General features: G+C 35.8%; 1 protein-coding gene across 1 annotated transcript in view; it reads left to right on the top strand.

Annotated features, from left to right (window-relative positions):
- LOC125349994 (sodium channel protein type 2 subunit alpha-like) overlaps window positions 1-23,512 on the top strand; it is an 84,861-nt gene that overhangs the window by 16,721 nt on the left and 44,628 nt on the right. Inside the window, exons 8-14 of the mRNA XM_048344263.1 lie at window positions 2,424-2,487; window positions 3,874-4,015; window positions 4,159-4,365; window positions 5,142-5,144; window positions 5,939-6,226; window positions 15,370-15,717; window positions 19,405-19,537. Of these exons, the coding sequence (XP_048200220.1) occupies window positions 2,424-2,487; window positions 3,874-4,015; window positions 4,159-4,365; window positions 5,142-5,144; window positions 5,939-6,226; window positions 15,370-15,717; window positions 19,405-19,537 (1,185 nt within the window). The remainder of the gene's footprint in view (window positions 1-2,423; window positions 2,488-3,873; window positions 4,016-4,158; window positions 4,366-5,141; window positions 5,145-5,938; window positions 6,227-15,369; window positions 15,718-19,404; window positions 19,538-23,512) is intronic.

The raw sequence follows: 23,512 nt of genomic DNA, 5'->3' as shown, positions 1-23,512 counted from the left end.
GATTCAGTCTTTCATTACTGGTATTCTATTTGGTTTATTTGCTATCAGTCATTGTATTGTGTTTACCAATGTAATTTTATTTTATTTTAGGCATGGGAATCAGAATAAGGTTATATGAATTTCTCTTCTCACTGAAGCCAGCCCCTCTGTTAGTTAAAAGCCCAAGTCCCTTCCTCTCTGCATACTTCTAGGCTAGCAAAATTCTATTGATAATTTGAGATATACTTCATATTCTAAGTGCTTTCAGAAGTGCATGAAATTACATCACTAGTCACACTATAATATTGTTTAAAATACAACATTCTGATGACGATTTTTACTTGAGAGGATAAGATTTATTGGTTAAAAGAATAAACAAAGTAAATCATTCCATTAATTATGAGGCTTCCCACCCTGCTAATATTCAAATAACAGATGCTGACAGGCTTGCTTGTCAGATCATTTCCTTCAAACGGATTTCTAGTAATAGCATTTTTGAGAATGTGTCAATAAAGATTAAGACCATAGAGATATAGTGTCAAATTACTCATGTTTCTACTCACTTCCTCCTGCCCAACTCTGAGAAATATTCACTACATCTATATTTTAAGTCTTTTGATAGAAGGAAAATGTACTCAATTGCTCTTTTTCTTGTTTCTTAACTATTAGTGCAAAAATTAAAACTTGTAATACCATTAACAAGTTATATATTTCATATAATATGAATTATCTGTTGATAATTTTATCCAATATTTTGTCCAGTGAAAATATTTTGGAGAAATTTACATGTTTAATTTACCAAGTATATTAGCATTTTGTCTTTTCTTTTGGCAAGTATATTTTTCAACATGTTTTTCATCTTATTGTTTCTTTTTGATGTCAAAGTAATTTTAATTATTTAGACAATCAAATCTTCGAAATTGTTTTTCATTATTTATCATTTTATGTTTAGTAAATACTTCTGGATTAAGAGATAAAAAAATCCTTAAATATTCTACAGGTAAAATATACACATATAGCTTTGGTGTCATACTAATAAACTTGAATTTAAATCTATAAACGCCAAGGATTATTTGTGATGCATGTTTTCACAAATGGGTCTAAATTTTCATACAGAATCATGATTTTTCTACAAAAATATGTTAGAATAGCTCTTCTATTCCTTTTTAGCAGTATGGAGATTTGAACTCAGGGCCTTGTGCTTGCCAAGTAGTTGCTGTGCTGCTTAGGCTTATTCATGCCCTAGGGACTCATGTTTTTACCAAGAGCCAATTTCAGACTTTAGTCCTCTCAATTTCTATCTCTTTTTTTTTTTGGCCAGTCCTGGGCCTTGGACTCAGGGCCTGAGCACCGTCCCTGGCTTCTTCCCGCTCAAGGCTAGCACTCCGCCACTTGAGCCACAGCGCGGCTTCTGGCCGTTTTCCGTATATGTGGTGCTGGGGAATCGAACCTAGGGCCTCGTGTATCCGAGGCAGGCACTCTTGCCACTAGGCTATATCCCCAGCCCTCAATTTCTATCTCTTGAGTGTCTAGATTTGAAAGCATACCTCACCATACCTGGCTCCTTAGAGTAACTTTTGACTATAGTGCTCCAAGTAGTCTTAAATGTCAACATAATAATTTTAAGAGAAGTTCTCATCAATGTGTTTATCTGCATGGGGAGTTTTGTTTGCAAATATATAAATATGCATGGCTTTATATATTTATACTTCCTAAAGAATTTTTTCCAACTTATTAAAGTCACATGTTAAAACATAATTTAACTAGATAAATTTAGACAACACATATTTCCATGAAAAAATGTTTATTTGGTTCATTTAAAAGAGAGAAATCAAGCAAAAATCCCCAACCAGGGATGGGAATATGTCCTAGTGGTAGAGTGCTTGTTTCCCATACATGAAGCCTTAGGTTTGATTCCCCAGTAACACATATATGGAAAAAGCCAGAAGTGGCAGTGTGGCTCAAGTGGTAGAGTACTGGCGTTGAGCAAAAAAGAAGCCAGGGACAGTGCTCAGGCCCTCAGTCCAAGCCCCAGAACTGGCAAAAACAAAACAAAACAAAACAAAACAAATCCCCAAACATCATAAGAAGGAACAACACCTAAGCCCAGGTCTCACAAGAAATTAAGTGAAATTTGGCAGGGGGAAAAAAAATCTATCTGGATTTATTTTAAGTCCAGGCAAAAAGCATTAGTAAAGTAACCTTTCATTTGCTTGGAAGCACTTAAAAGCAACAAGACTTCTGTCTTTCTCGCTTTATATTAAGCAAGCATCCTTATTTTACAGCTGTTTCTTGAAGTTTCCTAAACAGTTTGCATTTATATCAATTATTTTGTCCATTTTATTAAAGTTGAACACATGGGTAAGCTTTGCTAGCTAAATACAGTGGTGATGACATTTTAAAGCCTTTTAAATGACTCTTACTATCCCTTGCTCTTTAAATAGGTCACTTTTATTTTTTGGAAGGGCAAAATGATGCTCTGCTTTGTGGTAACAGCTCAGACGCAGGGTAAGTTGTGTTTCCTATTGGTTCTTAGTCCCTCTTACAGTCAGCTTCAATAACCTGACGTCCCACCTTACAGTCCCCACTCACTCCTCTACAAATTCCCCTTTGTGCTGACTCTCAAAATAGCTAGGATAAGTGTGGATTCTCACCTCCTTCGCATACTCATATGTAGAAAGCATTTTTCTATATTAGGTCACATCTAAACTTCCAAATTAGAGAGGAAAGCATTGCTAATACATTAGAAGTTTAAGCTTACAGAATTCATAAGAATGCAGTTACACTAGTATAGTGTTTTGTGTTAATTGGATATCTGTGATTTAAGATTTCAAAAATAATATCAGTATGGTAATGTATGTCAAATCTAGTTTGGTAAAGTGCACTAAAGAGTATTGCCCACAATCTGCATAGATTTTGCTGTCTAATATCATTGCTCCTTGCCTTGATTTGTATGTAATAAATAATAGTCATTGCTTAAATGTATTAATAAATATATAGTTACTATACGATTTTATTTATTATGAATGACATCATGCTAACATTTGCAATTACAACATTGTTATATGAAACCAAATCCTAATAATATGCAGAGAAAAAAATTACCTTTCACTGCTTGGAAAGATTCAGAACCGTAAAGTCTAATGTTTTTCTGTGGATGTTAACATGGAAATTAGTGACACCTGTAGCAATTCCCAGTGCTAATGCCCTCTGTGTTCGTCTCCTATGATAAAAATGTTCTGCATTTATCTATACATTACAAAATATGTGATTATAACATATATTTGAATTCTTTGTCTGGATTATTCTAAATGCTTTCTGTACAGTGTCTTGTTCAATTATTGCAAATGTTTGAGGCAAATTCTATTACTCCATTCTACATATTAGGTACTGAAAGCTAGCAACATTAGGAAATTTGCCTAAAATCATTCAGCCCAGAAGCATCAGGCACAGCTGAAGTGAAGCTTGCTTCATCTGTACATTATTCTATGAAATCCCTTTTGCACAGTGTTGCCGTCTGTCCTCCTTGTCACACTTCCAGCCTCCACATCATCTCTCTACACTGACACACATTTACTTATGCTTCTGCTTCAGAACATCTTCAGGGGAAATCTGACACAGGTCCATAAGTCTCAGAATAAGTAAATCGGTGTATTATTGCTTTTACATTTGACAAAAATAACGTTATAAATGAGGACCCTAGAGGATCTATGAAATGAAATCCATAGATTATGTTATTTACCTATGCCTGTCAAAATGCTGTAGGGTCAAGTACTACATAAAGCTTTCCTAGTTAGTACTCACAGAAAATAGATTGACATCTATAAAAATGAAAAAACTAACTAGCAGACTAAAAGACATTGACTTTCCCTCTTTTCTGTAACCTAATTACAGCCAGTGTCCAGAAGGATACATTTGTGTGAAGGCTGGTCGAAACCCCAACTATGGCTACACAAGCTTTGACACATTTAGCTGGGCCTTCTTGTCCCTATTTCGTCTCATGACTCAAGACTTCTGGGAAAACCTTTATCAACTGGTAAGAACAGACATAATGATTCTTCTGGGAAGTGTGAAATACAGGGAACAAGAGAATTGCTATAGAAAACTTTATTGCTTAGAGTGTGAGCTTGTAAAGTCCTATATAAAATATTTATTAAAATGCCTCTTCTGTTTTTACAGACACTACGTGCTGCTGGGAAGACATATATGATATTTTTTGTGCTAGTCATTTTCTTGGGCTCATTCTACCTTATAAATTTGATTCTGGCTGTGGTGGCCATGGCCTATGAGGAGCAGAATCAAGCTACACTGGAAGAGGCAGAACAGAAAGAGGCAGAATTTCAGCAGATGCTTGAACAGCTTAAAAAGCAGCAAGAAGAAGCTCAGGTATTGTTAGCAAACCTAAAGATCTTATGTTTTATTTCTCTAATTCTCTGACCTAACTGTTGACATTAGAAATACATTAGATGTGTGTGTGGCTAATATTAGGACTTTGTTGGTTGAGAGGAGAAAATGGTTTTATTCTGCTACTTACAGTCAATACTAATGACATCAAAACATGTAGAAGTACAATTGCTTTATTGACTTTTCTTTTTTCCCTTGTGACCCCTTGAGGAAATTATTAACACTAATTTTTTAATATATATTTTTTAATCAAACTGAGTTACAGAGAGGTTACAGTTTCATACATTAGGCATTGGATACATTTCTTGTACTCTTTAACACTCATTTTTATGGAAGCTCACAAAGTAGAGAGGTATCCACGTTAGTTGAAATACTTACCTAGTCTCTTGGGAAAAAGGAATTCAGTTATAGTTGTTTCTCCATTACAGTGTCACTGAAAGGGAAAAAGGTCAGAATGCTAGAGTCAAACCAAAAAGGTTATTTGTACTCAGGAATGGCAAAAGACTTTAAAACAATGACAGTAGCAGTTTTCCTCCATATGTAGGGCTCAAATGCAGGTTTGTGGCTTACATCAAAAAGTCATTAAAATCACTTTGCCTCTTATACTGTAAATATATTGAGGACTTGGTGAGTCCTCAAAATAAAATATACATCACTCTAATTATATTACTTTTACTTGATGACATTAAGTAATCCAATTGCTTATTTTGGTCTTGGATGTTTGATGAGTCTTCTCCTTTAAACTGGCATCTCTGAAGCAAGTATCACAGGCCAATCAAGTCAAGTGTTCTGAGGAGGTAACAACACTATGTTTGTTTTGAAAACTGAATTTTTTTCTAATTTATACACCGATGCCAGGATCTAGGAGTCCATAATACACAATCTGTAATATGTCTTTGCTGTGCATAAATTGAGTAGTGAAATACTCAATATAAAAGTAAACAGCAAAAAAAGTTCTATAAAATAAACACTTGGGTAAATGAAATTCACTTACTCAGTCTGTCACTAAAATTCCTTGTCAAGTATGAGTGGTCATGAACCAAAGCATATCCAAGGGCAATAGAGAATGTCTTCAGTTCTTTCCCTTCTTAAGATATTATTCAAGATCAATGTTGGTGGCTCACACCTGTAATCCTAGCAATTAAGGAGGCTGAGATCTGAGGATTATCGTTCAAAGCCAGCCCTGGCAGGAAAGTCATGAGACTATTATCTCCAATTAACTAACAGAAAATCAAAAGTGGTTCTGTGGCTCAAAGTGGTAGAGTACTAGCCTTGAGCTGAAGAAGCCAGGGACAGCACCCAGGCCCAGAGTTCAAGCTCCATGACTGACCAACAAAAGCTTGATGATATTGAGGGCCCGGTTTGGGTGAGTAGAGTGTGGGACAACCACATGCAGGTTTTCATTATGTCACTGGTGTGAAACACACGCAGCACTTCAAAACAAAATCAAGACTTTTTCCAAGGTTGTATTCAGCATATGAAAGGTAAATGAATCTATAAACCTATAACATTTTTTTTAGTTTATATGAAGCTCGTTGTTACTTTTTTCTTGTAGGCAGCAGCAGCTGCAGCCTCTGCTGAGTCTAGAGATTTCAGTGGAGCTGGCGGAATAGGAATTTTCTCCGAAAGCTCCTCGGTAGCATCCAAGTTGAGCTCCAAGAGTGAAAAAGAGCTGAAAAACAGAAGAAAGAAGAAGAAACAGAAAGAACAGTCTGGGGAAGAAGAGAAGGAAGAGGTAGTTCGAAAATCAGAATCTGAAGACAGTATAAGAAGAAAAGGATTCCGGTTTTCCTTAGAAGGAAGTAGATTGACATATGAGAAGAGATTTTCTTCTCCACACCAGGTAAATATACTCCATCTCCAAAATTTCCTTTGCACAATGGAAGGCTTTATAATTTTTAAGAATATGCCAGAATTTAGTGGAGCTAAACTTGCCTTCTTCCTGGATATTTTGCAATGGTAATAACCAAGTGTTTTGGCTGCCACTTCAGAGATCTTGTGAGATTACCACTTTTTGGAATCCCGGGAAGGAATTTTTAGATCCTGCAGAGCTTGGGGCGGTTTGTGGTTTTGAGGGTTTCTTATTTGTCGAAGATTTGAGCCTTTCCAGGCAGTTTTCCACCTGAAGAATGATCAGCAGATGGGTCCCTTCCTTTCTTAGCTACTGTGCCTGTTCCCAGTGAACTATGGGTTTTCTGAGTGGCAGATGCTTAAAAGTGGACCACAGTTTGCTTCCAGACCATCTGTGCAGTTATTCCCATCCATGAGCAAACTTCACACACACAATGCATCCTCCATCCTTGTTTTACAGGAAACTGAAGAATTTTTTTTGTTCAAAGTGTAGCCAAAAAGCTCAGACACACACTGAGTAAGATTTATGACACTAAGTAAGCATTGATGTTTAATTGTACTTGACTTTATATCCCCTAGTAAGCGCAAGACTTGTATTCACAGGATATGTTGAATTTGTATACTGCAAACAATTTCACTGGATGCCTCTCACGGTGGAAAACTTTGCCACAAGCTGTGAAAAAATTTAAATTTAGGATTCTTAATTACCTTTAAAAATTACAAGAGAAGACTAAGGGCTATAGAGATCTCTCAGAGGACAATTAAACCAGGAGTGAAGTCTTCATATTCAAGTAGAAACAATAGCAATTACAGCATCAATGATGATGATGACAATACTAAATTTTAAACACAGCAATATTGGTTGCAGTATAAATTCATTCAAGAATTCATTTCAATCCTTTATTACAACCCCTGTAGGTATTAATTTAATTATTTTTCCAAGTTTTCAGATATGATGAGAGGACTATGTGCTTTTTTAAGCACCTATTTTAGATGTGTTTCCTTCCATCTTTCCTTCCTTCTTCCTGCCTTCTTTCTTCCCTATTTTTTCTTCCTTCCTTTCTTGTTTCCTTCCTTTACTTCTTTTTTGGCACATGTTCTTATGAATGTGTATGTTAATGGTACAAAACAATACATTATATTGTGAAAATTTTAATACATGACTATGCCATATATTAAAGATATCATCCCTTTTTCCACTCTTGTCCTCCCTCTCTTCGCCTCCATATTTTCATCCCAAATATTCCCCATCTACTTTCTTGTAGTTTTTATTGTTGCTTTTAGCTTAGATCACTTATATACCATAAAAGCATTTGATATTCATCTCTCTGAATCCACCTTATATCACTTCTTATATTATGGGCTTATGTATATATATCAGTTTTTATATCCATTCATTCAATGATGAGTGCCTGGTCTGATTCTATGACTTGGCTATTGTGAGTAGTGACATGATTAAAAAAAAAATGACTTGCATTGTATGCTGACTAACTCATGAATGGAATGCTTAGGTTATATGGCATAATATAATATGTGGTCTAATGTGGTTAATTTACTTAGAATTTTGAAGAGTATTTATGTGATTTCACAGTGATAATGGGTTGTCTGTGACATTCCCACTATCAAGAGTGTATGACATAGATCCTCAACATTATTGGTTGCTGTTTGGATTTCTCAGATGAAAGCCATTCTCACGGGGTGGTATGGCATCTCAATACATTTTTGATTAACATTCTCTGATGACTAAGGATGATGAACATTTTTTTCATGTACTTTTGGCTATTTGTGCTTCTGTGGAGGACCATGTTTGCAGCTCCTCTACCCATTTAGTGATTTGATTATTTATTGTTTTGTTCTTTAATTTTTTAAAGATCTCTATATATTCCAGAGAGCAACCCCATTGCTAGACAAATACCTGGCCAAGGTTTTCTCCCTTTCTGTAAACCATCTCTTCTTCCTGGTCATCATTTCCTTGACTATGAGCAAAAGATTTAAATTTTATACAATCTGGGCTAGGAATATGGGTTAGCAGTAGAGTGCTTGCCTTGCATGCATGAAGCCCTAGGCTTAATTCCTCAGGACCAAATAAACCGAAAAAGTGGAGCTGTGGCTCAAGTGGTAGAGTGTTAGCCTTGAGCAAAAAGAAGCCAGGGACTATAGTGCTCAGGCCCTGAGTCCAAGCCCCAGTACTGAAAAAAATTATTTATATATAAATTCTTGCTATTGTTCCCTGAGCAATTAGTGTTATAATTCAAAAAATCATTGCCTATACCTGCATATTAAAATGTCTGCTCTATTTATTCTTGTAGAAGTTTTAAACTTTCAGACCATATATTAAGGATTTTGATTCAGTTTGTACAGATTCTTGGAGAGCTCGAGATAAGGATCAAGCCTTAGTCATCTACTTGAGGCTATAACTTTTACAGTTTTTTCAACATTGTCTTAACAGACTATTTTATTCCTCCAATATGTGATGTTTTTTCTTCTAAAACATTTTATTGGCAAACATTTATTATATCAAGGTATAAATGGATATACTGTGCTTTAATCATATTCAGTTCTCTCCCAACATCCTCTCTTTTTCCCTGGAGAATCAAACTGTTTAGGTTTATTTCTGGATCCTCTGTTCTACTCCATTAATCTATGTTTCTAATTTTGTGCCAATACCATGGTGATTTTGCCTCATGGCTCTGCAGTAAAATTTGAAATCAGGTATTGAAATACTCTTTTTGTTCAAAATTGCTTTGAAAACTTGGAGTCTTTTATTCATCCATATGAATTTTAGGACTTTTTTTCCATTTCTGTAAAAAAATCACTAGACTTTTGATATTTCATTGAATTTGTAGATCACTTTCTGTAGTATGGCAATTTTTACATTATTAATTCTACCTGTCCAACTTTCCATACCTTAAGTTTCTTTGATATTTCATAGATTTCATTTTGAAAGTCTTTCACCTTCTTGATTGAGTTTATTCTTGTGTATTTTAATTTTTTCAAATCATTAAAATGAGATTTTTTTTTTGCTGATTTCTTTCTCAGTATGTTCATTATTGGTCCACCAAAAAGTTGCTGATTTGTATACTACTTTGCTGAAAGTGTTTATTCAAATTAAGTGGGTTTTGGTTGAGATTTTAAGGATTTTATGTAGAGGACAATATTACTTACCAATAGAATAGGAATAACTTGACTTCTTACTTTCCCACTTGTATCACTTTTATTTCTTGCTCTTGCCTTTTTCCTCTGGCTAAGAGTTTAATTTGTTTAATATTTATTGATAGGATGTTCAGTACAAATAAGGAAGAATGAACATCCTTTTCTTTTTCTTGATTTTAGAAGAATTTTTTTTTAGTTTTTTTCTTCACCCTTTTGCAAGATACTGCCATAAGCTTTTCATAGATAGACTTCATTATGTTGAGCTCTGATCCTTTTACTCCTAGTTTCTACAAACATTTATCATGAAAGGAATTGAATTTTGTCAAAGCTCTTTTTGCACCTCCTAAGCTGATAATATAAATTCTATTCCTGGTACTATTTTGTGCTATATTATGCTTTTTGCATATATCGAACCATCCTTGCATCTACAGAATGAAACAAACTTTATGGTAGATTATTATCTGTGAATGTGTTGCTAAAAGTTTGCAGGTATTTTATTGAGAATTTTTGTTTCTATTCTCATCAAGGAAATTGGACTTTACCTTTCTTTTTCTGTCTTGATCTTTCCTGGTTTCAGTGTGGAGGAAATAAAGTCTCCCTAGAGGGAGTTTAGAAAGTTTCTGTACTTCCGTTTTACACAATAGTTTGAGGAAGACTTATGTTTCATTTGTCTTTAGAAAACTAAGAGAATTCAATAGTGAATCTGTTTCATCCTTGAATTTTCTTTGTTGGGAGACTATTTATTGCTCTTTTGGACACATTTTTTTGTTACTGATGTGTTTTTGTTGTCCATACATTTTGGTACAATTTTAGTATATCATATACATTTAGAATTTTCCCTGTACTTCTATATGTTCTAATTTACTGGAAAGTTGCCAAAATGTTCCCTTACCAACAGTCCTTTGTATTTCATTGGTGTCCGTTGTGAATGTCTCTTGAATGTATGTTATTAATTTGAGTCTTCTTTTTCTTTTGGTTAGTTTGGCTAACAGTTTGTTGATGTTTTTAAAACTCTTTTGAAGAATCAATTCTATTTTATTGATCATCTGTACAGCTATTTTCATCTCCATTTCACTGATTTACACTCTAAAATTCATTATTTCTCCCCGACTCTTTGTTTTTGATTTAAGGTATCTGAGTTTTCAAATTTTATTTTATGGGGCTGGGAATATGGCCTAGTGGCAAGAGTGCTTGCCTTGTATACATGAAGCCCTGGGTTTGATTCCCCAGCACCACATATATAGAAAATGGCCAGAAGTGGCACTGTGGCTCAAGTGGCAGAGTGCTAGCCTTGAGCAAAAAAATGAAGCTAGGGACAGTGCTCAGGCCCTGAGTCCAAGGCCCAGGACTGGCAAAAAAAAAAAAAAAAAAAAAAGTTTTTATTTTTAATTAGTGCAAATTGGTAATGCTTTGGATTGCATTATGTTGTGTTCATATAAATATATGCAAAGTATTTCAGTCTTTTTTGCTCTTAGGCTCTTTTTCTGCCTACCTCCCTTCTTCTGTTGATTCACCCCACCTAAACAGTCCAAATTTTTCATTCATGTCCCATCATCATCATTAATTTAGGTCTGAATTCCACAAATGAGTGAAAGCATGTGATACTTGGCTTTTATTAACTTGACTTAAATTGCCCATCATGATGATCTTCTGTCCCATATACTTTCCTGCAAATGACATAATTTCATATTACTTTTGTCTAAGAAATATCCCATATTTGCTTTACATACCAATATTGTGGATTTCTACTATATTAGTTAAGACTAGGTTGTAACCAAACTGTGGTATATTCTCTTTTTCACTGAACTAGGGAGTAGGGATTGTGCTTCAGTAGTTAAACATGAACCTTAAATGCTTAAGATACTGAGTTCATTCCCCTGCTGGTCTCAGGGAGAGAAAGCTTAGCTTCAAAAACTATCACAGGTGATTAACCACAACCTTGAGACTATGGAAATCCCAAATTAAAAATAAACATTACTACAGCCCTAGTATCTTTAAAATGATAAAGGATCAAAGATGAGTGATGTGATATACAAATATCTTAGTTAATAAGGGTGGTAAGGGGAAAGAAGAAGGAGGATAGCACTCATGAATTATGCAAGGTGTATGGTTTTATATGGCAGGAAGGAACAGAAGATAAGCTTAATAGAAGAGACTGATGATAAAGTAGAATAAGATAGGAAAGATCTAACTAATGTTGATAAAGAGGAAAAGAAAAATGAAAAAAGTTAAACAAATCAACACACATACATGCACAAGCACAAACACAAACACAAGATGATAGATTATTATACTTAGTTACCTGATAGGAGTATAGAGCTGGATGCCTGTGGCTCACATCTCTAATCCCAGCTATTCAGGAGGCTGAGATCTGAGGTTGGAGGTTCAAAAACAGCCAGACTATGCCATTCTTATCTCCAGTTAAACACCAAAAAATGGAAGTAGAGCTGTGACTAAGGTAAGCATTGAGCATAAAAGTTCAACAACAGCATCCAGTCCCTGATTTCAAGCCTCAGGACCATTATAAACACACACACACACACACACACACAGAGAGAGAGAGAGAGAGAGAATATAAGTAACAAAGATGGATTACAAAAGGGACAATAGAGTAGGGGGAAATATAAGCCAAACAATAATTCTAATTTTAACTAAGGAATCTCAAATGAGCCAGGGCAATAGGAAAGGGGAAAATACAAGGCTTTAGGTTGAATACTGAAAGGCAGGTGGTCTGCCTCACATACAATAGCTACAGAGAAAAGAACTTAAAAGAAAATTAGAGAGTACAAAATTACCCAAACAAAGAAAAATCAATGCAAACAATTGAATAACAAAGGAAAGCAACTGACACAAAAATAGTGTCAAAAAAAAACTTTCCATAAAACAAAATGAGAAGGCTAAGAAACAGGGAGAATGAGGATGAGTATGATTGAAGTAGTTTATGGCATGTATGAAAATAAAACAATAAAACAACCATTGAAATTATTTTAAGGGAGAGTAGGAAAAGGGAGAATTGATAGAGGGAGTGTTGATTGGGATGCATTATATCCAGTGTGGAAATGTCACAATGAAACCTTCCATGTGTAACTAACGAATGCTATGAAAAAAATGGAAACAAAACTAAATTAGCATTTTCATTGACTCTCCTATGCAGATATACTCACTGTGCTTCTAAGTCTTTTACAGCAGTGGATGGCAATCTAGAGACTCAGCTCCAGAACAGTATCTGGTTTTGAGTGTAAGGAGGAGGGGGTTAGGGGAAATCTGAATATAATCCATAGCCTGGGCTTCTGGAGTCTTGGTCTTCACATCACTCCCACAAAGTTCCTACTAAACTTGTAGACTCTTCTCCCAAGTCCCCAAAGCTCACTGGCAGCAATTCTTTGCTGAATCAGAAGCATGCAGCAGAGGTGCGCATCACTGCTAAGGTGCCTGCTGCCAGGATCTCCCAGAGCGAGCTACAGTGGGTAGCAGTACGCAGCCCCTATCTGGACCTTGTCATTTGTCACTGTGAGGTGTTCATATTTAGGCTCCTCTGCAGAATTATAGTGCAGATACAAAGCATGCAATGTTAGGGTCTCTGGATGACAGTGAAGTCTGAACTTTCAGCATGCAGTGCCAGGGCCTTTGGGCACATAGTCTGTTGATATACAGTGCCTGAGGTTATCTACCATTCATAGGATGTTGTTGGAACCAAAACTGGTTTGTCACCAGTACTTACTTAGCAGTTCTGCTAAGGAAATATTGGATTAGCAATTGAATTACATGTGTCTATGAGGAAGAATGCTAGGTTATGTCACTTTCTGGCCATCTTCCCTTCTCTGACAGTTTAATGTATGCATCCACAGCTATGAAATTCACTATTAGAACTGATTTTGTTGTGCCACCATGGCTCTGGCAAGCATTGTCCTTTTCTATTTGATTATGACAGGTTTTTCATTCCTTCCTGATTTCCTCAGTGAACCACTGATCATTTAAAAGTTGGTCTATATTCTTGTGCTTGTATGATCTCTGTAGTTTCACTTTCTGTCGGTTTCTATTTTTCTTTCATTCATATCTAATAAGTTAAAAAAATCTTCCATTTGTTTATATTGGTTAAGAATTACCTGTGGCTTCGACTGTGAATGATCTGTGCTGGAGAAATCTGCTGAACACAATGTGCATTTTGCAAATGATGGATGCTATATTCTTTAGTTATTTGTAAAGACCATTTCATTTATGGAAAAGTTTAATGGGAAGCTTCTTTGTTTTTCCTTTCTAAGGACAATCTATTGATTAAAATAACATATGAGGTTGCTCTCTATTATTCATGTATGAAACTCTCTGTCCTTCCTATCGGATATATCTGTTCTATGAAAGAGTATACCAATGATGGGTACAATATATTTATGCTGTCATGTCTTATTTATGGATTCTCTTTTACCAGGTAGTTACCATTTTTGCCCGTTTGACTGATTTGAGCTTAATGTCTTTTTTTTAAGATTACTTGCAGATTATATTTGCTTATAACATAATTTTATCTTTCCCCCTTTTAGTCGGCATATGTCTTTGATGGTGGGTTGATTTACTTACAGATAGTGAACAATCGGCTTTTGATTTTAATCCAGTATTTTTAATCTTGTATTTTCTTAGTTAGAAAGACCATATGCATTTAGGGTTGTATTTAAGAGGTTTCTACTCTTTCCTTCATCTCTTAGAGGTGAAGCTGAAATATTTAATTAATAATATTTGAACAAAAAGAAGTGACACCTGGGATAGCTATCCAAGATATGAGTAAATTTCAATGGATTTCTTCTTTTGTGCTGGTCTGCCATGCAGGCACAGTTGCCACAAACCAAATCCCTGAACTAAATCTAAGGCAGCTGAGAACTATGGTTGTGTCTAGGGGACCAAACCATGGTATCATGACCAAGTCTTTATCCATACTTCAGTCTAGAATCCCAATCTATGATGGCATGATGCTTTTAAAGGTCCCAAATTTACATTTGATATCTTTAGGAACCCCAATTGTAAACCTGCCAGGGCCAGGAAAAAAGAATCCCAAGCCTATTTTAATCCAGTCTTCAGCCTAGTAATGGGAAGTAGACTATTTGCCATAGCCTGTGCTAGATACAGTTTGAATCTACTGTCTCCTACATTGAGTTATCTGAGAGTTGATGAGGAACAATAGGGTACTATCAGAAGAGATATGGATATTGCCCAAACAATAACAAGAGGAGTTTTAAAAATAGACTAGTATACTGGAAGTGATTTCTTCTTCCCAGGGCTGCCATGGATAAGAGAAAGGTGAAATACTTGACAGTATTCCAAAGTCATCAATTGGAGAAATTAAATGATTGTGATTAAATGCTTAATGAAAACTGGATTTTGTTAATATTTCTTGAAACAGAAGAGTGAGAACCAGGGAATGAGTCACACAGTTATTTCAGATGGATTTCTTTAATTTATTCATAAAGGCCATTATAAAATATGTACCAGAAAAGAGAGAAGCTACTCATTGTGCTATAATCAAGCAGATCTACTAGCAAGATTGATTTTTGTTTTCCTTTGTGGGAAGAAATTCATCAGGGTGTAATTATTTCTGAGCTTTTACTGGACTTTTTTTTTCATTTTTAGAGATTTAAATGTAGATAATTAATTGCTTCCCATTAAATTAAGTTAAACTGATCCAGTGAAATTGGCTAGAAAAAATTGCTGTCCTACTAGTCAACTATAAGACAAACAGAATTATGGAAGTACTTCTATATTGGGCATTGATAGCCTAAAAGAAAAGGAGGGTGCATGAAAAATGAAGAGAGGGAAGATAAAGAAAACCCGAATGAAAGAAATAGGAATACCAGCAGTCAACCAAAAAATTCTTGGTTCCCCCGTTTGATAACTTGTTCTTAGATAAATCAACAAGCTATGAGTCTGGTTACATTTTTCAGGATGTTGGCTCTTACTTCTGTGCATCTGTTTTTGTTTTTTTCTTGTTACTCATAGTCTTTATTGAGCATCAGAGGCTCCCTTTTCTCTCCAAGACGCAACAGTAGAGCGAGCCTTTTTAGCTTCAGAGGTCGAACCAAGGACATTGGTTCTGAGAATGACTTTGCGGATGATGAGCACAGCACCTTTGAGGACAATGACAGCCGAAGAGACTCTCTGTTTGTGCCGCACAAACATGGTGAGCGACGGCACAGCAATGTGAGCCAGGCCAGCCGCGCCTCCAGAGTCCTTCCCATTCTGCCCATGAATGGGAAGATGCACAGCGCCGTGGACTGCAATGGCGTGGTCTCCCTCGTCGGGGGACCCTCTGCACTCACGTCTCCTGTTGGGCAGCTCCTGCCAGAGGTGAGGCCAGTTCAACCTGCCGCGGAGGGCATGGAAGAAAGTGGTAGGCTGGTGCAGGCAGGGTTATTGGTTATTTCCCTTCTAAGTATTTCTGGAGTCTATTGTTCAAAGGTTGGGAATGAGAGTTTTGAGCCTATGCATTTATCATCTATATGTGTGTGTTCAAAACACAAGATGAGTCTCAGAATTAATTAGAAATATTCCTTCATCATGATGAATACAGTTTCAAATTTACCAAGAAGGAAAGCAACAATTTATCAAGCATAATGTGCAATTTGTGTAAATTAATTAAATGCAAGAATATTAATATGCATGAATTATATAAATACCTTTAGAGGTTGCTTGATAACTTTACACTTTCAATGAAAAATACTCAAAGACTGCTGACATTGCTCTTTTTAAATGAAAACTTGATATTTCTACTTGAAGCAGATACTACCACTGATTCAATGTGACCTTCTCTCTCTGTTCAGCTCACAGTGCTGTAAAACTTTAACACCCATTCAAACAACCCCAGCCACTGGGTTTGTATAGTACATAAGTTACTCAGAAAGTACTTGGTACACTAACATGTTTTAGTGGGTTTTCTTGGGGTAAGGGGTTGTTTTTGTTTTTTTTTAATTTTATTTATTTATTTATTTATTTATTTATTCATTCATTCATTCATTTATTTTTTTTTTTCCAGTCCTGGGCCTTGGACTCAGGGCCTGAGCACTGTCCCTGGCTTCTTTTTGCTCAAGGCTAGCACTCTGCCACTTGAGTCACAGCGCCACTTCTGGCCATTTTCTGTATATGTGGTGCTGGGGAATTGAACCCAGGGCTTCAAGTATACCAGGCAAGCGTTCTTGCCACTAGGCCATATCCCCAGCCCTTGTTTTTATTTTTTGTTTTCTGTCAATTGTGGGTTTAAAGCATGGGGCCTGTGTGCTGTCCCTTAGCTTTTCCACTCAAGATTAGTGCTTTCCCACTTTGAGCCACTCCTGGTTTTCTAATGGTTAGAGATAAGAGCCTCATGGAGCCTTTCATGCTTGGACTAGCTTTGAACCACAATCCTTGGATCTCCGCCTCCTGAGTAGCCTAGATACAGGCATGAAGCACCAGTGCACAGTATATGTTGTTGTTTCTAGAGAAAATTCATGAATTCTTGTTGTAGATAAAATAGCCTCAGATCAAGAACTTGGAAAGGGTTTCAATTAAATATTAGACCTTTACCAGGATACATTACTGACATTCCCTTCATAAATAAAAGGCACATCTAAGGTTTCCTATTGAATAAACTTTCATTTGAGAGGATAAAAATACTCCACCATAATGATTTAATTACATTTTATAGTTTGTTTGGAAACATATTAAGATCTCCTTGTGTGTAGGTAGGTACCTTTACCTAAATCCATTTATTATAATTAACCAAATTAGCCCAAGTTAAAATGATGTGATTTAGTGTTCAGTCATATGACCTAGTGTTCAGTCAACTCATAGAACAGCTTCTTGCCTTGAATTACAAAGTTACCATTCATCTGTTTGACTACGGTTGGCCTCCTACAGTCCCTTTCTGAAAAAGAAGAATCGAAGCATCCTGGAGAACACTACTCATTTGCAGTGAAGGGATCAGGAAGAAGGGGAAATGAATTTTGTTTTGAAAAAAATTATGGCCAATTGTGTGTGTGTGTGTGAGAGAGAGAGAGAGAGAGAGAGAGAGAGAGAGAGACTTTCCAGGATACTTCTATGTGTCAATTCATCCAACCCTCACAACAATCCTTTCCTATATTTACTAACATTGCTGCTCTCACACATGGAAAACAGAGAACTGTGCATGACAGAGGTAAAATTTGACCCCAGGTTTGCAATCTTTTGAAACTATGTTCTACTCCTAGTGAAATATAGCCTTCCACTGAAGGCCATTTTCCTAAGTGAAAACAAGATGATTAAGAAATAACAGTTTCACTTAAGGCCTGGAATGTTCTTCTTTAACAGTTATCACACATGGCATCTTACATTCAGTAAGACAATCACTCATCTTGATAAATATTAATTAAATATATGACAAAAAGATCTACAATTTGCTTACATAAATCCAAAAGGAATATCATTCTGCAGGAAACTGTCTGGCATTCATCAGCTGTCAACAAAAATCTCTTCTATCCTATTGGCAGAACAAGTCTCTAAAGGCTGAGTGTAGGACCACAGAGAAAGGCTAATGTTCTCATTTTCTGCCTCCATTCATGAGTCTCACTGCCAGGTAGCTTATGAGGGCACTGCACTGCTGTAAAGAAGGAACTGAGTGAAATTGCCCAACAAATGAAACCAGCTTTGAGACACTAAAGAGGGAGACAAGAAAAGAAAGTAAATAGCATTAAGCCAGCAACCACCTTCCAAAGCACAACTCTTTCCCATGCATTCCACACAATTCAACTGGAACAATTAAATTAGAATTTTCTTGATGTTACTATTTGAGGTCTATGAATCTATCATAGAAAATAAGATAAATCTAAACACACACACACACACACACACACACACACACACACACACACACACACCAGGATCACATAAAGCTTATCTTCTCTGTTCTTCAAAACAGAGGCGATAAGTTTTATGTGATCCTGTTATTTTCCCTTAAACGTGTTGCTTCTCTGCAAGAAAATAAAATATTTAAAATTCTGCAAGCCTCTCTTTGTTTAAAGAGTTTCATTTTTCAGAAAAGAGTTATTTCCTTCATCATTAGTTATTAGCCTATTTTTCAACTTACAGTTAATTTTAGGATGATGTGTATGGGTGTTTATCACCATTAATGATGATGATATCCATTGAATGGAAAGACTGGTTTGAAATACTTCCACATTAGAGAGATGCAGGTCAGGAAACAATGAAACCAATGTAAATTGCTCACATCACAATAAGGTCAAGATGGATCAAAAGCACTCAAATTGTGCTCGTAGAATAATTCAAACACGCAAGCAACTAAGAATAACTTCTTATTTATTATGGCCTCAGACCTCCGTTCAGAAGGCAATTTTTGACATTATCTGAACTTCCAAGACAGTGATAAATTCCTACCCAACTTGGAATCTTAGTGTTGATTTTCAAGTAAGAAAGTGTCAAATATGATATATCTGCTACATATCAAATCCCCCAAACTAGTGGCGTCTTTTAATTTCAATGACAAGAATGACTTTTCTGTAGATAGAAAAGTTTTGTAAATGTAACAGGCAGTTGTGGTTATTAGTTAAAGTTTTGTTATTGGGGATGTTGAAAATTTTTATCTGCCTCCAACAAAGAATTGCATATCTGCACTATATTTAGGGGAACTATATGGGAAAATGAAATACTTTTGCAGATATGTATTTCCGTGAGCATTTATCTACAAAGAGCTAATAACTGAATCAGGAGTAAATAAAAAAGCAATATATTCCAATCTGAGGTTATCAATCAGATTATTTAAAATAATAATCACATGCCTATTTAATAGTAGCATGCTTCCTCCAGCCCAAAGGTCCAGCATGGGGGGAAGAGGTGGTAAGATAGCCCACAGTGGCAAACCCACTAAAATAAGAATGATGTTGATAATGAGGTGCTTACATCAGAGAATGTGTAGTGGACCTATAGTCATTCAATACCTATTGAGGAATCCTTTGGGTGTTGTCCTAAAAAATTTCATTTTTCTGTCTGCATTTTTGTTTTCTCTAGGGTACAACTACAGAAACTGAGCTAAGAAAGAGACGATCTAGTTCTTACCATGTTTCCATGGATTTGCTTGAAGACCCCACATCAAGGCAAAGAGCAATGAGTATAGCCAGCATTTTGACAAACACTATGGAAGGTATGTCAAAAGTCTCAAGAAATAGCTATTAATTGGTACTTTGGCATAATTGAAAAGCACTTGTACAACCTCTGAAAGAAATACTGCCCAACTTGTTACCACATCCTTCTTTTACTAAGTAAAAGCAAAAATCATGGCTACCACATAGATTCCATTGTCTCCTCGATATTTAGCTTCTAGGAAGCTTCTGAAAATTCAAGATATACTTGGAATTCTACTTTTATAGATTAAATTCTAATCTTCTGAAATATTTGTGCATGATATTGAAAAACATGCCTCTTACTATGATGACTTTATTCCATTTGAGTTGTATTCACTGCTGGATACATTTTGTAAATCATTTGATTTTGCCCAGTGCTCAAAATTGAAGCCAAGTGTTAAGAAATTTGTAGACCTACTTTTGTCTCTTTTGGATCAGAGTACTATGATATATCTGCTTCCTCTTTGTAGATTTTATCTGAGTAGCTCACATAGTGCTCAAAAGTCTGGATTTCACCATACTAACATAAAGAATTTGGGGACATCTTAATCTGTGATCATTTCCTGGCTCTGCCACATGTTGAATGTATTCATTTGTTATTTGAACTTTTGTTTCCTTATCAGTAAAATGTGGATAATGATGCTTAGGCATAATATCTCTATAAGGAAGTAATAAGGCATTCTGTATAAGGAACATGTGTACTTGACATGAAGAAGACAGTAAATAAATTTTGTCATTGTTAATTATTCCCTTGTGCTATTTATTAATTCACATGTTTTGCTTCTCCTTGCCACAAGTGAATGTAAACAGTTGTCAACATCAACTACTTGGAAAATACCTTCCTGTAAAATGTATTCTATCCTGGTCCTTTGCCTGTCTCTTCCAGTTTTTCCTAGTTCCCTTCTTACATTCATGTAAAATGTATTCTATCGCTCTATCTTTTAACAACTCTCCTTTGAACTGCTTCCTATAGTGTGAAAGTGTAGGTGTGTGTGTGTGTGTGTGTGTGTGTGTGTGTAAGGAAAAAGGAAAGAGAATTAGGAGTAAAAGCACGAAGACAGTAAATGTGTGCATGCCTTCCTTGAAGTCAATTTATCTTGAGATTCTTAGAACCATTTTTTCCAATCTGAATACAAAGATCCCATGATACTCATATCAGTACCCCAACGCATAACATTCCTAGACAGAAAAAAAAATTCACTATATAGATGACTGTATCCATCACAAACAAGACAATGTTACAAGACCCAATTTCCATAATGTCCTACTGCAGTGTCAGAAATCTTTTCAATGATTTCAACTGATTTCAATGGAATATTAAACTCGAGTACGTTCTTCTCCAACCTCGCCTGCATTAGCTTGCACTCCTTCTTCCCCCCCAGCTGCCAGTAGCTTGCTCCTCCCTATCCCTCCAGGTTAAATCTTTTGAAGATTCTCTGGTCTTCTGCTCCTTGCCATAGCAAAACCACTGAGAGGAAGCTGCCAGTGGTTCTGCTACCGATGTCAGCAGCATGTCTGCTCCCCCAAGCAGGAAGTAGAGAAGGAGACAGGGTAAGTCTAAATCAACAGTCATACTTTGCTCTTCTGATAACATAAAGTTTGAGCTAACATAGAAATTACTTTTTAAAATATCAGACCATCACAAGATTGGACTTTGTCCATGAATTAAGATAGAATTCAAAATGAATGCACACATTTCTTCCTCTTTGGAAACACATTCATGGACTTACTCAAAATGCAAAGGCTTTTCAAGGAGTATGGATCATTTAGGAGGCAATAGACTGTGCTTTGTTTTTAATATCTGCAGATATTTTGTGAGAGACAAAATGGCTTTGTATTTTGTCAGAGACTATTGATTATGTTTTATTCTGCTTTACTTTGGTTATACAGAATGAAAGCTTGACTTTTTTTTAACTGTGCTAAGCCATTTGAACATGGCATTAAGTTGGTTGGCAGCAATAGTTAAGGCATACCTGCATATTAAAACTGACTTTGATACAGTCCTTTTCTGTTCCTGATATTGGTGGGGACATTTCTTAGTTGTTATAACCTGTTTATGTGAACATTCTTTCTTCTAAGCTCTAGTACATCATCTTCCCTTTTTGTGAACTAGGCTTGTTGATCCAGCTGAAAACTTTTATTTGCCTTCTTTTTAACTATAGCCAACTCTTCACTGTCCAGCATAATGAACAGTCTGGAGCTTAATGAAGGAGTAGTGAATTAGCCAACATGGATTGTCTGCTTTTTTCAATGTTTAATGTGAAATCATATAGAAACATTTCCTGGTCACATCTTTGTGAAGGATAGTGGGTGGTTGGGTTAGTTAAAAGCACTGGGGAAATCAAGGTGAGCATGGAAAAGATACAAATTTAGCAGTACATAATTCTCATCGTGGGGAGCCTACATAAGAACAGTGCAGAGGTGGCTGAAGTTCTCTATCATGTGCTTTGCTGTGCTCCAAAGTGAAAGATTTGCTTTTTTTTTATTTTGTAATCAAATAATTGAATGGTTTTGTTTTAGAACTTGAAATAACTTTGTTCCAGTTTTTCCTATTGTTGAGATGAACAATGCCTGCTGACCTTCCCCCTTTGAACTTTTCTGTGATTTTTTTTTCAGTGCTTATACCTTTTGCTTTTCTTTATCTCCTAATTCACAGCTAGTATGGACTCTGACAGTGTGTAGGCCAAGTGAGATTTTGTAGCTTCTCATTAATTGCTTATTGCAAATAATATTGCTTCCTTTGTCTCTTTGAGGTAAAAATGAGATTATGTGGGAGTAATAATGCATTCATAAAGAACCTACTTTGTAATAGTTTTGTTTATGTTTTTCTACGATTTACAACTCATGTATTCTTGTTTACTCAATTACATATTTTTAAAATGGAAACAGAATGTTCACTTGAAGAATTTCATGATCCAAAGAGATCACTGAAAAGTCTACTTGTAGTAGAACTCATCTAAAGAGTGAACAGCAAATCAATTTGTTTTATGGAAATGATAAGCTTTATGGCATAAATTAGTGGTGAATGTTTATTGGTGACCAACAATCAATGATTATGATTTCCTATTTCATATACTCCTTATCCTTAACAAAATTAAGTTTTTCATGAACTGTGTTAGGTGTCAAGGGACAGATGTCCTAGTTATCACAATATTAACCTGACTTAGATGAGCAGAGTTGATTATCGCATGGGTGGAAAAAAAAGAAACCTTCCATCTATTTCAGTGTTAAGGAGAGAGAGTTCTGTGCTTGGCAGAGCAGGTAACATGGGTTGTAGCAACAATGTGGGCAGAAAACAACAAATTATCTATCTTTCCCACTCATGATTTTCTTAGGAGATTATCTTATCAAAAGAGATTGGTAGCCAGGCACTGATGGTTCACACACCTGTATTCCCAGCTACTCTGGTAGCTGAGATCTGAGGATCACGGTTCAAAGCCAGCCCATGCAGAAAAGTTTATGAGATGCTTATCTCCAATTAACCACTGCTACAAGTAGGTGTGTGGTTCAAGGGGTAAAGTGATAGCCTTAGGCAATAATAATAATAATAAAGCTCAGGGACAGTGTCCAGGCCCTCAAGGCCTAGGCACATCACAGAAAGAAGAAATAAAGAGAGGATAGTTAAAGATAATTTTATACCACCTAACTCTCCACAAACCTTTGGCAATATTTAGCATATGCCTATGTTCTGAAAGATCTATGGGTAATTACTTTCTCGATTGTTTATTTGAAAAACTTTGTGAAACAATTTTAAGTCTTTTTCTCATTTCTTTATTGTCAAAGTGATGTACAGAGGGGTTACAGTTTCATACGTAAGGCAGTGCATACATTCCTTATCCAACTTGAAATTTTATGCAATGGCTTTCACACAAGAACTAGGTATTTCAGTGAATAAAAATAAATATATGCATTATAAATGTACAAATTATAATGCACATTCTACCTAGTATTTTATTTTATTGATATTACATGAACTTTATTTTGTGAAATGTTAA

The sequence above is a fragment of the Perognathus longimembris genome, chromosome 4 (genome assembly GCF_023159225.1).
Source record: "Perognathus longimembris pacificus isolate PPM17 chromosome 4, ASM2315922v1, whole genome shotgun sequence".
NCBI lineage: Eukaryota > Metazoa > Chordata > Mammalia > Rodentia > Heteromyidae > Perognathus > Perognathus longimembris.
This window is presented reverse-complemented; position numbering and strand designations above follow the sequence as displayed.